General features: G+C 38.3%; 1 protein-coding gene and 1 long non-coding RNA gene across 2 annotated transcripts; one reads left to right on the top strand and one right to left on the bottom strand.

The window, feature by feature from the left end:
- Nucleotides 1-2,912: 2,912 nt before the first annotated feature.
- LOC113016336 (granzyme K-like) lies at nucleotides 2,913-5,235 on the top strand. The gene is made up of 5 exons (XM_026159100.1): nucleotides 2,913-2,993; nucleotides 3,128-3,269; nucleotides 3,885-4,023; nucleotides 4,278-4,547; nucleotides 4,660-5,235. The coding sequence occupies exons 1-5, from the start codon at nucleotides 2,930-2,932 to the stop codon at nucleotides 4,807-4,809; spliced, it is 765 nt and encodes a 254-aa protein (XP_026014885.1). The 5' UTR covers nucleotides 2,913-2,929; the 3' UTR covers nucleotides 4,810-5,235.
- Nucleotides 5,236-8,290: 3,055 nt separating this feature from the next.
- Nucleotides 8,291-11,909, bottom strand: LOC113016315 (uncharacterized). The gene is made up of 3 exons (XR_003271211.1): nucleotides 11,656-11,909; nucleotides 10,949-11,011; nucleotides 8,291-9,098 (listed from the first exon to the last, which is right to left on the bottom strand). It is a non-coding gene; the product is annotated as an uncharacterized LOC113016315 (long non-coding RNA).
- Between the last annotated feature and the right edge of the window lie 4,268 nt (nucleotides 11,910-16,177).

Genomic DNA, 16,177 nt, shown 5'->3' on the forward strand with positions numbered 1-16,177 from the left:
GTGAAGTTGTGTTGGCACAAGTGTGAAATTGACCTTTTATACAGCAGTTCCTCTGTCAAGTCTGATGATCACATTTTGATTTCTAACCACATCCTGTTTTTTTGGGCACTTGTATTATCTTTACATTATCTTGTTCATCAGTATTACACTACCTCATCATCCTGAAACACACGGGCTGTTTAATGGTTGCAAGTTTCTCACAGTCTCTCACACCACAACTTTTGTACACAAGCAGGCATGTCTAAACCTTCATAAAGCTGGGTTGTTGAAACATTTTTACACCACTGTTAAAGCTCAAAACAACAATATCCCACTGAGTTACTGATTTCATACTTGAACCAAGACTAATAACATTATGGTACTTGGCTCATAATCTGTCCACCAGCAATGTAAAAACAGGAAGGAGATGCCTTTTCATTTAGCGCCTCCTTGGGACCATTTCTTCCACTGTGTGAACTGTTTATGGAGCGAGGTTCTCCTACGGAAAAGTGGTAGTGCCCTCCTGTATGGAGCTTGGTCTCTTGAATGAATAATATGTAAATAGTGCTTTGGCAGTAAAGAGAGTTTTGGAAAGAATCATGAGTTTGAAGCTGGAAATTGGAGACTGGAAAGGATGTGCAGGAAGATTCAGGATCGAAACTGAAATGTTCCAACAAGTGAAGAGAGTGTGTGGAGAAGATGGGAGGAGCACTGTGAGGAGCTGATGGATGTGAGAAAACGAGAGAGAGGGAGGAGAATGGCTGGAGGATGGTGAATATAATGAATCAGGAAGTGTATGAAGACACAAATGATATGAAACGGAATTCTTTAATAGCAATACATTCTGGGTAGTCGCTACCATGTTGTTGTCCATGCAATACCAAAACAAAGATGGACACCAACAAGCATGATACGATACAGATAGAAGATAAACGATGAGGGAAAGGAGCGTCGTTAGGAGGGTTTAAACACAACGAATGGCCATTTTATCTTTAGGACCTACTGATGCTAACAGTAGTGGTGAGCACACAGCAAACATGTTAAGAATGATAAACTCACATGGAACTTTATGTTTACTGAGAGCAAAGTGGTTTTTCTCATTAACTGAAGAATTAATCACTGAGAGGTGGTGTGCATCACCACAGAAGATGTCTGATTACTAATGAGGCTATACGACATGCATCATAGACCACAGAGTATTTGGTGATTAGAAATCATTGATATACATCACCTCTGGTGTTCTGCACAGAGGCCATGTGCTGCACTGAATTCTCATGGGCTTTTTTGCCACGTATAGTTTTACCAAGAAATTGTGGTAGCGTATGCAATGCCATACTCTCTGCAAACATATAGCTCAAAAAGTGTCGAATGAATTCTGTTAAAATGTTGTAGGGGTGTAGAGCGGGGTCATCTTAACAAAGCATTAAAATCTGGCTCACATCCACCGTTGACCGTCTTCAAGGTCAACTTCAAGATTTATTGGTGGAAAACTGAAAAAGAAGCCTTTTAAAATTAAAAGTGCTTAAAAGTAAAAGTGTGGTGTGTATTGTCGACATATAGAAAGGAACACATAAAGACTTAAGGATTTTTCTGGAAACCACACAGCTCCCCTGTGACAGAGGAAGATCGTGACAAAGGAGACTGAGACAATGGCCGTGTTCCAAAATCGCCTCCTATCTCCTATTAATGGCTGTGCCTCATGTTATCTGTCTGAGCTGCTACACCCTTATGTCCTGCCTCATTCTCTCAGGTCAGCAGACCAGATGCTTTTGCTCGTTCCAAACACTCAACGTAAGCACAGAGGTAGGAATAAAGTGCTGCAGTTTGCAGTGCTTCTTACCAAAATAATCCAGTGTAAACTCGGGTTTCAGTCCAGTGGTAATCTCTGAAAATAGGCAGTTCTGATAAGTGAGAGGAGGCTGAAGGAAAATCAGTATATTTTGATATAATGTTACCGTGCCACATGCGTGTGCCAACATTCAGGCATTAATCTAACACAGTAACAGTATTAATTACAGATTCAGCAGAGAGAAGCTGCTCGCTGTGTGCGCACTGCTGAGAAAAAGAAGCTGAGCTCGGTTTATTTCTGCTCTGTTTCATGAAAACTGTGTTAGTGAGGAGCAAAGAGTGGGCTCACCGACACACTCGGCATGAAGACTGAGTGAAGAGTTTCAATACAGAGAGTTCTCTCTCGTTCTGATAACATCTCGCCTCCGAAAAATAAACTCTTCTATTAGCAGCTATTACAGCCATCGCAGGCTGAATACAGGATTTTTTTTCCATGTTAAATTTTGTGCAACTTGCAAGAAACTTTGTGTCATAGACTTTTCAATTCACATTTGCCTGACTCATTTAAATATTCTCCACCTGAAAGTAAAACTCTTATAAATACTTCTGCTCTCAGCTTTCAGTCACCGACTCTTCAGCCTTTTCAGTGAATCCAACAGGTTATTAATGTCTCAAAATCTTTTAAGTCTCAAAATCTCAACCTCTCAAAATCACTGTAAATCAGACACAGCCGTCACAGATATTTTAGAGCTAATAATCAATCAAATATCTTTGCTTTTATGATCCTAACCTCATTGTGTCACTGACACTCAATATTCACATTAAACCACTAGGTGGTGATCTCTGATATATTTTGTGGGCACTGTGTGGCTTCAACCCAGTTCACAGTAATACTGGTAAAACTACAAAATTAATGATGATTATTAAAAAGCACATATGATTAACATGTGAGCAAATTGGCAAATTATATTTTTTAGTTTCAAAACTACTGATGATTGTTATAACACATTAAGAACACTACTGGCTGTGTGTGTGTGTGTGTGTGTGTGTGTGTGTGTGTGTGTGTGTGTGTGTGTGTGTGTGTGTCTGCTCAGCGTATAAAGCTGTGCATAACAGTGGACTTCAGTGAATTCAACATTCGCTCAGCGAGAGTTGAGACAACATGTTCTGCCGGAGGAATTTCAGTGTTTTCATCTTGTTCATGCTTCTTTCCATCATCCAGTCAGGTGAATGATGTTTTGTACTTTAATTTACATTACTGATATCTCTCAGTTGGTGTAGGATGTGTGCTCACTCATCTGTTCTTGACTTAAAAATCTGCTGATTTTCTTATGTGACTGGATTTTTTTTTTTGTTTTAGGTCATGGTTCTGAGATTATTGGAGGGAAGGAAGTTAAGCCACACTCACTGCCCTTCATGGCTTATTTGACAAGTAAGAAATCTATGTGTGGGGGGACATTAATCCACCCACAATGGGTCCTGACAGCTGCTCACTGCACTGGGTAAGAACCCGAGGTTCACTTTTCCTAAATTTCCAAATCAAAATATTGCAGTATTTATTTTTAACAGAAGATGTGAAGTGTAATGCTAACTGATATTTTTTCTTACCCAGAGCGTAACTCCTCCTGACAGGCAGGGGCTGCACTAAAATGTTTCATGCTTTTATAAGAACACAACTTTTAAACCTTTCACCTTGAAAATGACATACTACAGTTGTCTTTACTCATTGTGATGTCAAAGGATCTTGTAGTGAAAAAATAGTAAGTGTGTTGTACAGCTCTCTCTCCATGCTTTGACCTTGGGTGCTAACAGTGAAGGTCAAGGTCAAATGCATAGCCAAACTAGGTACTCATGTCCCCTAAGATGTTTGAAGATGATCCATAAACAATTGTGGGCAATTTCAAGTTTGATGTGGCTTTGACCTGATTTTCACCAACATGAAATCAGCTTTAGTTGTTATTTGTGTCTGACATCACACAACGCTTGAAAACTAGCAAACAGACAAACAAACACAAAGAACCGATTACATCCTGCCCTCCTTCAAGTAGAGAAAAATACACTCCTGACCTTTTGATGTAAGTGAAGTGTCATCACTACACTGAGTTTTTCTTTTGCAGAATGAGCAAGGCGATCCTGGGAGCGCACTCCATCGCCAAAGAGGAAAAAGAGTGGAGGCAGGTCCGAGAGGTTGAGAAACGTTTTGCTCATCCTAACTATTTCAATCATATTGTGGGCAATGACCTCATGCTGCTCAAGGTAAGCTGAAAATTCAGTGTCCAGTAGCCGGTCAAGCAAATATACAACAATGAAAATAAGTTTGTTTCTACCTGATAAAGTGCATTTCTGGGTATGTTTATACATGTTTCAATAATTCGCTCCAACTATTTCCCATTTTCCAAACAAAATATATGAATTATTAAGTAGTGACCCAGACTTTATCACAGTGGCAAGTCTGTAGCATATAGATAGTCACTGTCAAAATGTAACATTTCTTTTCAACTCTTTCTCAGCTTAAGGAACCAGTAAATACAACCAAGTCAGTAAAATGGCTCCAGTTGGGCAAAATTGTCAAAGACCCTGCAGATGGCACCACGTGTCTGGTTGCTGGATGGGGAATAACTGAAGAGAACCGCACCTCGGATGTTCTCAAGTCTGTCCGCGTGACTGTGATTGGCAGACATAAGTGTAACTCTTGTGAATATTACAACTACGCACCTTTAATCACCAGTGACATGGTATGTGCTGGTTCAAAGGGCAAAAAAGCAGCGGATACCTGTCAAGTAAGTATGAAGAATGTATATGAGCATGTAATCATTGAGCTCAGCACCATTTTGACGTTTTGACACCTGTAAGTGAGAAAAAAGGTCTACAGTGCATATGTACTTGCTGCAGGGGGATTCCGGAGGCCCACTGCTGTGCGGCTTTCAGCTGGTTGGAGTTACTTCTTTTGGAGCCGGTTGTGGGGACATTTACAAGCCTGGAGTCTACTCGTTTCTCTCAAAGAGGCAACTCAAGTGGATCAAAGAAACTATGAAGTCTTAAAAGTCATCAGGCATCAGTCCACATAAACTAGGCTAGATGACAATGTTTTATGCTTTTATGATGTTTAATCGGCTGAGCTATCACTTCATACCTTTCACTTGACCAGCATCATTTTATTATCTCATTGATTATGTTATATTTTATGGAATCTTTGTCACTGCTGGCTTGCTCTAATCGTTACAGACTGTGCACATAGCAGCCTGTGGTTAGTCTGTTTATGCACACACAAAAGTAAAACAACAGTGAGACTGTCCAGTCTGTCCCCCAGACACATTCACTATGTCCAGTAAATGAATATGAGGATTTTGAACAGATTTTTTCACAAAGATAAATTTTTAAATATGTTTTCTTGTTTAGTTTTGTTCAGTATTTGTACTTGACACATCCCCTCCCTGCCAAAAGACAAAACAAAAAACAAAATTGATACAAAACAATATTTTACTTTACTTTTACTTTCTGCTTTTCCTACTTTCTAATAAAGCTGAAGTAAAGATATCTTTCCTTCTGTCTGTGTCTTATTTTTTGTACTGTAATTCTCTCAAAGTGTCATGTTTTTACAGTAACTTCTAATTCTCACATCACTAAATCTTAATCTTAATTTAAGAAATCTTGATCAAAAATTGGTAATCAGTCCTTCATTTTTAACCAAATTAAATGTCTTTTAAGCCTAAAAAGGCAGTAAGGCCACATTCTTGATTTGTTCTTTGTCAAACGAGCCCTTTGTGGCTTATTTATTTACATATTTGATGAGGTAAAAATCATTTTGCTTCTCTTACATTTTCAAATAAAATATAGCAGTGTTTTTTTTATCACACTGTCTCATAGGTAATACATTGTGTGATTGTGTGTTTTTTTAAATTGCGATCATAAAAAAACCCCACATAATTAATTTGATTTAACATTTCACAGAATTAACAGGTGCATCAATGATATAATGTTACCATTAATACCGTTACACCAAAATATTTTGCTTTATAGCCTCAAGGTTTTGTCTGGCATCACTGGTTAAGCACTAGCCTGGTTTTCCTCCTATTTTTCTGAAAGAAGATTTTCTGTTAGGGTAAACAAGTTCTCTAGCACTGCTTCTCTAACCTGTGGGGTTCCACAAAGTTCAGTCCTTGGTCTATTGTTTTTGTTTTTTACATGCTACCTTCAGCATTATTCCATTCTTTTGTTTCTTATTTCCATGCCAATGATATTCTGCTGCTTATGTCTTTTAAGCCTTGTCAGCTGGATACACCTTAGTTGATTGTTTATTCGAGATTTGTGGCTGGCTCTCCAATAACTGCTTTGTTTTAAACTCCAATAACACCAAGGTCGTGATAATAGCTGCTCCCGATATACATTCAAGAATCAGTCAAGTGATTACTTTGTTTGGAGCTTGGACGTCTGTGCGTTGTCATAAAATAATACATAAACTAATTTAAGTCTATTAGCAGCATCCAACCAATCATCCAGTTTTTTTATCTAATAAATGCTCATTTGACTTCTCACTTGTTGGTGAGAAGTTGGTAGATTGGATCTGGCTGGTTTACGCTTTTTTATCAGTAAGTAATGTAAAAAAAATATTGATTTTTAGATCTGGTGCAACAGCACGTGCACTAAATATGTTTCCTTCTCTCCTTCATTTCTTTATTTTAACCATTTTTCTTGTCTCACACTTAATAAATACATTTCAGAAATTAGAGCTTTTGATTATTTAATTATCTACAATTGAAGAAGTCAGATGCAAGTCCATGATACTGTTCTTAGGAACTGTTTGATTTGGCCAGTTGTCACTATCTTCAGATCCTGTAGCAAATTGAATGAACCACAGAAACCACAATTTCCAGATAAGATTTAAACTTCAGAGCACTTCCTCAGACTCACGATTATGAAACTTAGCTGTATTTAGACAGTTACCCCATTTCACCATCCTCAGAAGTTTATTGATTAAACCTGATTAAAAATGAAATGTCATCCATATTAATAAGGCTCATGAAACTGTAGACAAGATGGAAACTGAATAGCTGTTAATTGTAAAACTTTGTCTGATATTTATTTATTGCCCCACTGGTCCAATAATTAACACATTGCTTAATATTGACTTTATATTCTCAGTTTGATAGCATAATGGTGGAGTACGATGCTAATAGATGGAATAGTTAAAAGGTTTTTGCTAGGTTCTGATTATGTGTGTAAAAACATTGTCCCTTCAGTCGTAAGTATATTTCAGTCATTATAGAACTGCACTTGTGTTTTACCAAAGAAAGCAATATTTAAAAAAAAAAAATGTATTGACAGCGATTTAACAGCACAAGTACAATCCCAGGGTGTCAAAGCAAATCTTTAATTAAGTAAGATTTAACAAGTCTTTTTTCCTGAGAATCGTGTTGATCCAGTAAAGTTGTTTTGAAATATCTGCATTGTACCATCTCCACCCCAATGTTCTGTGTATTTCCTCAGTGCTCCCTGTATTTCCTACTTCTGTTCCCAGTTTAGTTCCCTAGTTTCTTAGTTTTTTGGTTTGAGTCCCTAGTTTCTTGTTTTTGGTTTTATTTTCTGTATTAGTGTAAGAGTATTCCCAGTAGTAAAAGCTGCCTTTTTGAATTTATTCCCTCGTGCTTGAGTCCTGCTTTGAGTCCACAGCACCACACTGTGACAGCAGCTTGACCAAATCAATTCATTGAAAATGTATTGCAGTTTCTATTTAAATATTAAAGCAATGAATAAACACTGTTCTCACTTGTGTCTGTAGGTACATGAATAAAATGTGATCATGTAGAGCTTTTACATTTTTTAGGCTTTAAGTCGCTGCTAATATTGAGGATTTAGCAAGTACAGAAGTAATACATTATTTACTAATCAGTTATTTATTACTGAAGATCAATTATTTACTTTATGATTGTAAATAATTATTACATATCCATTCATCCATCCTTATCAGGGACGCTGTCCCAGGTTGCTCTGACATCCTGCTACTGTATGTTGATTATTGTCTTTGGCGCAAATTTGTACAGTGTGTAACTTGGAATCTCTCGGCTGTGGTAGACTCCACATGTAGAGGCTTTATTGTCCATGACAGTTCCTTTTCCTCTTTAACTACCTGAGGAATTCTTGGAGCAGCTCATCTCAGGTGCATGTCTTCCTGATGCATTTGCATCTTAGACTGGGCTTTGAAACTCTCTTATCCTCGCCACGTCTCTTTCCTTTGTTAATAGACTTGTAGGTGCTGGACTTTGGATCATGGTTTTCATGTCGTGACATCATGATCATCTATCTCCTACTGTGGATTATTATTCCAGTTGGGTATATGACAGCTGTGGTGATGCATGCATTAGTGGCTTGGATCTTACTTCTACTGTTTAACTGGCATCAAAGCACTTGCCTTACCTACTGTGTTTGGCTGTGATGGACCTTCGAGCATCTTTGTCATGGTTCCCCCATTTAACACAAAAGAAATCTTTATTATAATCAATTAACTCAATAATCATATAAATAGTAACAACAAAAAGAGACAGCACCGCTGCTTTAATGATAAATCAGACAGGTCAACCCAAAGAGATAGTGACCACTTCAACAAAGAAAACAACTATAAGGCTTCAACAGAAAAAGACAGCAACGCTGCCAATACCCAGGCAGGCCAAACAAACTAATGGAGGCCGCCGTCACTTAAGGGAAACCACCGCTCAGTTAAGATCTACATAAAATCAAATACAGTTGCACCAAATCACTGGTAACACAGAGGCACATGGCTGCACTAAAAACTGTTTACACCTGCTGAAACTGCAATATTAATTAATACAATTAATAAAATTATGTTAAGGGAACAGACTCACTTTTTAGACAATAAATATTTCTGCACTGCAATATAAAATGTTTACCTGTGCAGGTTTTTGTATCCCTGCCATTATATAGAGGCAGGTGGTGGAACAAATCGAGCCAACTTCTTGGCCACCCCAAAGAAAACTGCTAGAAACATTTGGTTTCATTAGTCGTTTACATCCTCTAATTGTACTCAAATACTCAAAAGGGAATGTCTGGCCAGTTGACAGTGCAAATGTTCTTCTGAAGATTGCTGCTATTTCTTCTCTAAGTTGTGCTTCAGACCAGTCAGATGTAAAGGAGATCTTCCCAATAAGGCCATCTTGTGCTAGTTTTGCTCGTGAATCTCCTCTCGGTATGAGAAACGTTGATGTTGAAGACAAGGGCAAGCACACAACATCTTTTGTATAGTGTTTGCAGGTCTTGTTTTTTCTCACAAAATGTGAGCGCGTAGCATGAGCTTGAGGAACTGATGGAAGAGGAACCTGAAATGAATTCAAACACAGATACAGATAGACACCTATGCATTACAATACATCCGTAAGGTTTCTGTTATCTGTTCATTAAAAACAAACAAACAAACTGTAGACTCAGACCATCTTACTATTGTCTACCCATTACACAGAAAACTGAACCTTTTGTATCTTGTAGATTAGCATTTGGTGATTGTTGGTCAAGTTGGTGATTCAGTTCCCAGGTGCTCTAATCTAGAGCTCCCAATGAGTTTATCCGACTATGACTGTGTGCGAATGTTGGACAGAAAAAGTGCTTGTATTAATCTGTGCATGTGAATGGGTAAATGAGATCTGTTGTATAAAGTGCTTTGAGCACTCAATTAGAGTAGCAAAGGCCTGCAATTAGGTCAGTGTGTATTTGGACCCTAACAAGTTTTATTTTGTTGCCCGTTTACTGAAACATATTCCAATCAAAATTATATCATGGACATGATGTGCAGACTAAGCTTTAATTTAGGGTATCCATATTAAAATGATGATGTCATTACCAATTAAGCAGATAAAAGGCCTGGAATTGATTTGAGACGTAGTGTTTGCATTTTGAAAATTTTACTGTGAACAGACAACATGCGGTCAAAGAGAACATAACAGAAAAAAGAAAATTAAGAAATTAATACAGCCACTACAGTGACCATCAAAACGATGAAAAATATTGACGTAAAATTTATTTTGCGACACCACAGAACAAATGATAGCGTATAATATGAAATGATAGATGTTTTCATATCGTCATATCGAACAGCCCTAATACAGAGGGTTCACTGCAAGGTGCAAGCCACTCATAAGCCTCAAGAATAGAAAGGCTAGAATGGACTTAACAAAAAAAAAAAAAAAAAAAAAAAAAAAAACATCTAGTAAAAGCCAGCTAAATTTTGGAAAAACATTCTTTGGACAGATAAAACCAAGATCAACCTCTACCAGAATGATGGCAAGAAAAAAGTATGGAGAAGGGTGGAACGACTCATGATCCAAAGCATACCACATCATCTGTAAAACATGGCAGAGGCAGTGTGATGGTTTGGGCGTGCATGGCTGCCAGTGGCACTGGTAGTGTTTACTGAATATGTGACACGGGACTGAAGCAGCTGAATGTGTTCAGATACATACTTGTCTGCTTAAGTCCAGCTAAAAGTAGTCACATTGATTGGGCAGCATTTAATAATAAAGATGGAAGATGACCCAAAACATACAGTCCAAGCACCCCATGACTTTAATAAAGTAAAGAAATAGAATATTCTTGAATGGCCAAGTCAGTCACTGGATTTTAACCCAATTGAGCATACATTTCAGTTGTTGAAGACTAAATTTAGGACAGAAAGGCCCACAAACAAACAGCAACTGAAAGCCAATGCAGTAAAGGCCTGGCAGAGCCTTAGTAAGGAGGAATGCCAGCATCTGGTGGTGTCCATGACTTCAAGACTTCAGGCTGTCATTGCCAACAAAGGGTTTTGAATAAAGTAATAGAAATTATCATTTTATTTTCAGTTATTTAATTTGTCTAATTACTTTAGAGCCTCTGAAATGATAGGATTGTGTTTACAAATTAATTTTTCCCTCTCACATTTTTATGCATTCATTTAGTCCAACCCACTGAATTAAAACTTAAAGTCTGCACTTCAACTGCATTGGAGTAGTTTCATTTTTAATTCATTCTGGTAATGTACAGAAGCAACATTAGAAAATGTGTCTGTATCCAACTACTTATGAACCTGACTGTATATCAAAACCAGTCAGCTAAGATAAGATAACATACCTTTATTAGTCCCACAAGGGGAAATTTCATGATAAATGAATTAAATGATATGTGTAAGAAGGCCTACCGAGCAGTATGGTATCCCAGTGGAGACGGCAGGTCTACTTGGTCCAGGTGCATTGCTGGATTCCTAAGGAAACATTTACATCAAGAACGACTGTTACCTACCTACCAAATAAATAAATAGAGTTGTATGATGTTCGATCTCTGTCTGCTGCCTACCAAATGAAATAATTGAGGACTAGCTAAGTAATTTAGTAGTGATGGGACGTTCTGTATCGAGGCTTCGGAGCGTGTGTCGAGTAATGGAGGGGGCGTTTCCGCGAAGCGCGTATCGAGGCTTGCTTCATTTATGGGAGGAGCTGAAAATGATGACGTCCGAAGCCTCGCTGCCCGGCTGTACCACGTGACTGGTTCATGAAGCGGTTCGAACTTTGCCGCAAATAATCATTTTCCATACTGCCAGCATAAATATACACAGTATACTGCCATCACTACAATATACATGTTTTACACACTCCTTTTGTTGTTGACATTTACAGGCTGTGTGCAAAATGCCACACTCTTCAAATTCATGCCAGCTATTATTTTTACGTCCAGTAGGTGTCCTGCTAGAGCAAATGAAGCTTCATGAAGCTTCGCGTTGGGGTGAACCAATTGGATGAAAAGCTTCAGTGCTTCATGGGGCTTCATCTGCCCATCACTATAATTTAGCTTTGCTAGTTTTGCTAACACTGCTATCAACCCGTCCAAAATGCTATACAATAAACTTACCAAGTGCTGCGGCGTTTGTGAGGTCGAGGGTGCATTACCGCTGAATCGTTGGATGGCCGACAAAACGGCTCTTCCAATGTTTTCAGCTAAATCGCTGGACATGCTGGTAGGGAATAGTCGAAGCAGCTCATGGCAGTCAAAAGTGACCGTAAGAGGAGCACAAACACAGAACCTGACCGCGACCGGCACACTTTAGCGCGGGAGGTTTTCTTGAAGCTTTTATTTTGGTATTTCCGTTGACCCGTACAATAAATTTGCATATTAGCTAAATATTTAGTTTCCCGTAACATTTAGATTTAACATTTAACATTTAGATTTATATATAACATTTAGATTTAACATTTAACATTTAGATTTAACATTTAACATTTAGATTTATATATAATATTTAGATTTAACATTTAACATTTAGATTTATATATAATATTTAGATTTAACATTTAACATTTAGATTTATATATAACATTTAGATTTAACATTTAACATTTAGATTTATATATAATATTTACATTTAACATTTAACATTTACATTTAAATATAATATTTACATTTAACATTTAACATTTACATTTAAATATAATATTTACATTTAACATTTAGCATTTAGATTTAACATTTAACATTTAGATTTAACATTTAGCATTTAGATTTAACATTTAAAATCCTGTTTTAAATATGAAAAGTTACAAATATTTTAGTAAATGTTGTAAAAAATGACTCGAAAAAACATGTTTTTGTAAGATTTAGAGCTAAATGTGGAAAAATGTTGCTGTTAATTTCGGCATGTTTCAGTTTACAAACGGCGCCCCATAGATGAGCAGCAGGTGTGTCCTAAAGGAGAAGGCAGGGGCAGAGAGAGACAAGGGGAGGGGCAAGAAAGAAGGAGGAGGAGAGGGAGAAGACAACACCACGCCCACACACTCCCACAGCCTCACAGGATGTAACAAGGTACTTGCACCTGTCCTGTATATCTGCTGATCTGCATTCTGGTAGCTCCACTCCTACAGTCTGGATCACCTCCCCTCTCATTGCTATCATTTGGCCACACTTGAATTACATCCTGATAGTGATGGCCAAATGAAGCTTTCCGAAGCACTGAAGCTTGTATTGAAAAACGGTTCATTACTCGAAGCTTTTCAACACAGTCCTCTCCGGTGACATCTGGTGGTGAAAATTTTGAAGAGCAGCTTGAATCTGCAAAATAAAACGGACTGCTCAATTATCACTGCTCACTCAAGAGTGGAGTTCTCTCTGATATTGGGCCACCGTTCTGTTGCTTTGAACATGTAATTGGTTTTGTTTTCTCGATTGGGGGGCTGAAAAAAATGTAATGCGTATCTGCGTAATACATTTTGATCAATAAACTTTCCCTATTTAAACATGCACTATGGTGGCCTTTCTTTGCTCATAACTCCTTGATGTTGGTAAATACAATAAGTGAGCAATATATATAATATACATATGATAATGCACAGCACATTATGGAGTATGCCCCTGCTGTGAAGTCCTGCCTCCATCTACTTGTCGTTTAATCACTGGACAGCTGGACAGGTTCATACAAAATATTAGATTAGGCCAATTGTCCTATACATATTTTTGACCTAGGGGTGGGATTGATTGTGAACTGGAAAGGGAAAATGCTTAGGAAGCTGAGTAGGGCTGCATCGTCACTGATTTGTAGAATCATTTTGATTCGATACAGGATCCGATTCAATTTGATTGGAATCTGGAAAGTTTTGCCTCAGTCAGAAATATTACAAGTCTGATCATTTAACAGTATATATCCATAATTTCGTATCTATTAAAAGAAAGCTGACACATGTGAGACTTAATTAGAGATGTAAACAGAGAGTTATGAAACCTGCAGCTGCAGAAGCCAGCGAAGAAAAAAGAGGCAAACACAGCGCGGACCCGACGACACATCAAAATCTGACTCTGACGCGTCGGGTCCGCGCTCTGTGTTCACGTTTGTATGCAGAATCCGTAAACCTGCTCGCAGTTACTGTTTTAGCTGTATGGTGTTTGACGACATGTTGTGAGGTTTAACCTGAGATGCTGGCGTTTCAGGCATAATAACGTTAATTTACAAATCGACACGGGATTTTAATGAATCAATATCACTTTATTCAATTTAGCATGGATTGTAATCAGAAAAGCGATAATCAAAACCCACCCCTAATCAAGAACTTGCAAAGTAAAAACATGATCAATGTAAGGTAGCCCTTTTGTTATTTACAGTTAAAAAGAGGATTAGTGTTACTGTGCGCTGGCTGAGTCTGTTTCTTTTCTTAGAAATAGTTTCTCCTGCCCTGGAGAAAATCCACTTGCATGGAACAGAAGAGGCTGTGGAGTGCAGGAACTACACTGCAAGTTGGTAGATATGCAGGTATTCCTGGGTCCTGCAGACTATCACCTAAAAACAATAAACAAAATGATTTTCTAAACTGTAGCAATGTCATGTACGTATAGTGTCAAATACATTTTTGTAGTCTTCATCAGCTTTAATTCACATGGAAGTGTTCCTAAAGTCATATGCTGTAATGATATTTACATTATGAAAACATGATTTTGGACATTTCAAGTTTTTCACTTCGGCAGATAAAATGAATTGAGCAAAATCAACTCAAAATATTCCCACACGCCAGAACGTCCTCTCTTCCTCGCTGGCTCCATATCTGTCAGTGGAATGATCACCTCGTCGCTATCTGTCACCATCAACACACTCCACGAATCCCGTGGATGATTCACTTCCTTATATCTGTTTGAATCAGGTACCGAAGCAGTTACGTGCGTAATGAAGCTTCGGACGTCACTGGTCACGTGACTTTTGCCAAACGAAGCAAGCCTCGACACAGTGCTTCTGAACCAGTGTGTTGTTTTTTTCGACACACGCTCCGGAGCGTCAGCTTCAAGCGGGCCATCACTACATCCTGATATCTTCACTGTAGATCGTGGTGAGGTGGATCAGTGACGAGTCGATGTCTTGCTTGCTCTTGGTGTACCACTGGCCATCACCTGGTCTTTACTTTGCAGGCGGTGGTTGATGGCCGATATGAAAATTGGTGACTGAATCTTGAGAAAATAGAAAATGAATCTTTAATTGGCACATGTAATTCCTGCTTTAATAAGTCAGAGGTTAGTTTAGATATATTAAATAATTTTATTTCCATTCATTATTTATGGAACACCAGGACTGACATAATGAATTAATTAAATACATTTATTTTATTTATTTTAAATAAACTGCTAAGCTAATGACAAAAACACAGTTTTTAATCCAATTAACACTTGGTGTCATTTGAGTTCTCACTCATTTCCAGCACATTTGCACATTTAAACTTTTGTAAATAAATGACTTGATTTAGAAAAGTTTAAATGTGCAATAATAAGCAAAACTCTTGTAGCTCTAGTGGTACAGCATGTGTACTGTATAAAAACAAAAGTTGTTGACTTCTCTCCCTTTTTAATTATTTGTGGACCATTTTCATTTGGATGGTGAGGCAGCACGGTGGCACGGTGGTTAGCACTGTTGCCGCACAGCAAGAAGGTCCTGAGTTCAATTCCACCATCAGGCCGGCGTCTTTCTGTGTGGAGTTTGCATGTTCTCCCCGTGTTTGCGTGGGTTCTCTCCGGGTACTCCGGCTTCCTCCCACCGTCCAAAGACATGCAGCTTGTGGGGATAGGTTAATTGGATAATCCAAATTGTCACTAGGAGTGAGTGTGAATGGTTGTCTGTCCCTGTGTGTTGGCCCTGCGACAGACTGGCGACCTGTCCAGGGTGTACCCTGCCTCTCGCCCTATGACAGCTGGGATAGGCTCCAGCGCCCCCCGTGACCCTGAAAAGGATAAGCGAATGGATGGTGAGACACCATCTTGTCTCACATTTGTAAACACATAAAGAGTGTTTTTGTTAAATTTGTTCATCTAAAATTGAAGAAGTCAGATGCAAGTCCATGATACTGTTTCTTGGAACTGCTCGACATGGTCATTTGTCACTATCTTTCTACAGCGAACTAGATGAACGGCAGAAACCACAATTTCCAGATAAGCATCAAACTTCAGTGCACTTCTCTGAACTCACAGTTGTGAAACTTTATTATTTAAAAGAAAATACATTTTTGCAGTTTTTTCAATGTCTAAATTAATGAAATGCAGTCTGTTGCTGTGTAGATGGAGCCTAATTACTCTGCCAAGAAAACCAGAGGTGATGTTTCATAGCGTCTCTTTTTTACAGCCATTACAAGGTGCTGTATCTCCTGTTTCAGTCATTAAGCTGTTCGATAACTCCATCAGCATGGCATTTTTTTTTTATCCACACAGGACATCTAAGCCAAACAGTAAGACCTCCTTGACATCCTAAAAATATTATAACTTTGTCACACATTGCCAGCCCTTATAGTCATAGAACTCCTTTTCACTCTGGTTCATTTCTACTTGTTTTTTGACCCCTTTTTCTGCTGTTACAGGCCCTAACATAGAGGAGGCAGGGTTTATGACCTATACTGCAGCCAGACACCAGGGG

This window comes from Astatotilapia calliptera, chromosome 23 (assembly GCF_900246225.1).
Source record: "Astatotilapia calliptera chromosome 23, fAstCal1.2, whole genome shotgun sequence".
In the NCBI taxonomy this organism is placed as follows: Eukaryota; Metazoa; Chordata; class Actinopteri; order Cichliformes; family Cichlidae; genus Astatotilapia; species Astatotilapia calliptera.

What these genes read in the sequence shown, in the direction of transcription:
- LOC113016336 (XM_026159100.1), top strand. Translation starts at nt 2,930, where the DNA reads ATGTTCTGCCGGAGGAATTTCAGTGTTTTCATCTTGTTCATGCTTCTT. An exon ending in TCTTTCCATCATCCAGTCAG is followed by an intron (nt 2,994 to 3,127) that starts GTGAATGATGTT and finishes TTTTTGTTTTAG; the next exon opens with GTCATGGTTCTGAGATTATT. An exon ending in ACAGCTGCTCACTGCACTGG is followed by an intron (nt 3,270 to 3,884) that starts GTAAGAACCCGA and finishes TTTCTTTTGCAG; the next exon opens with AATGAGCAAGGCGATCCTGG.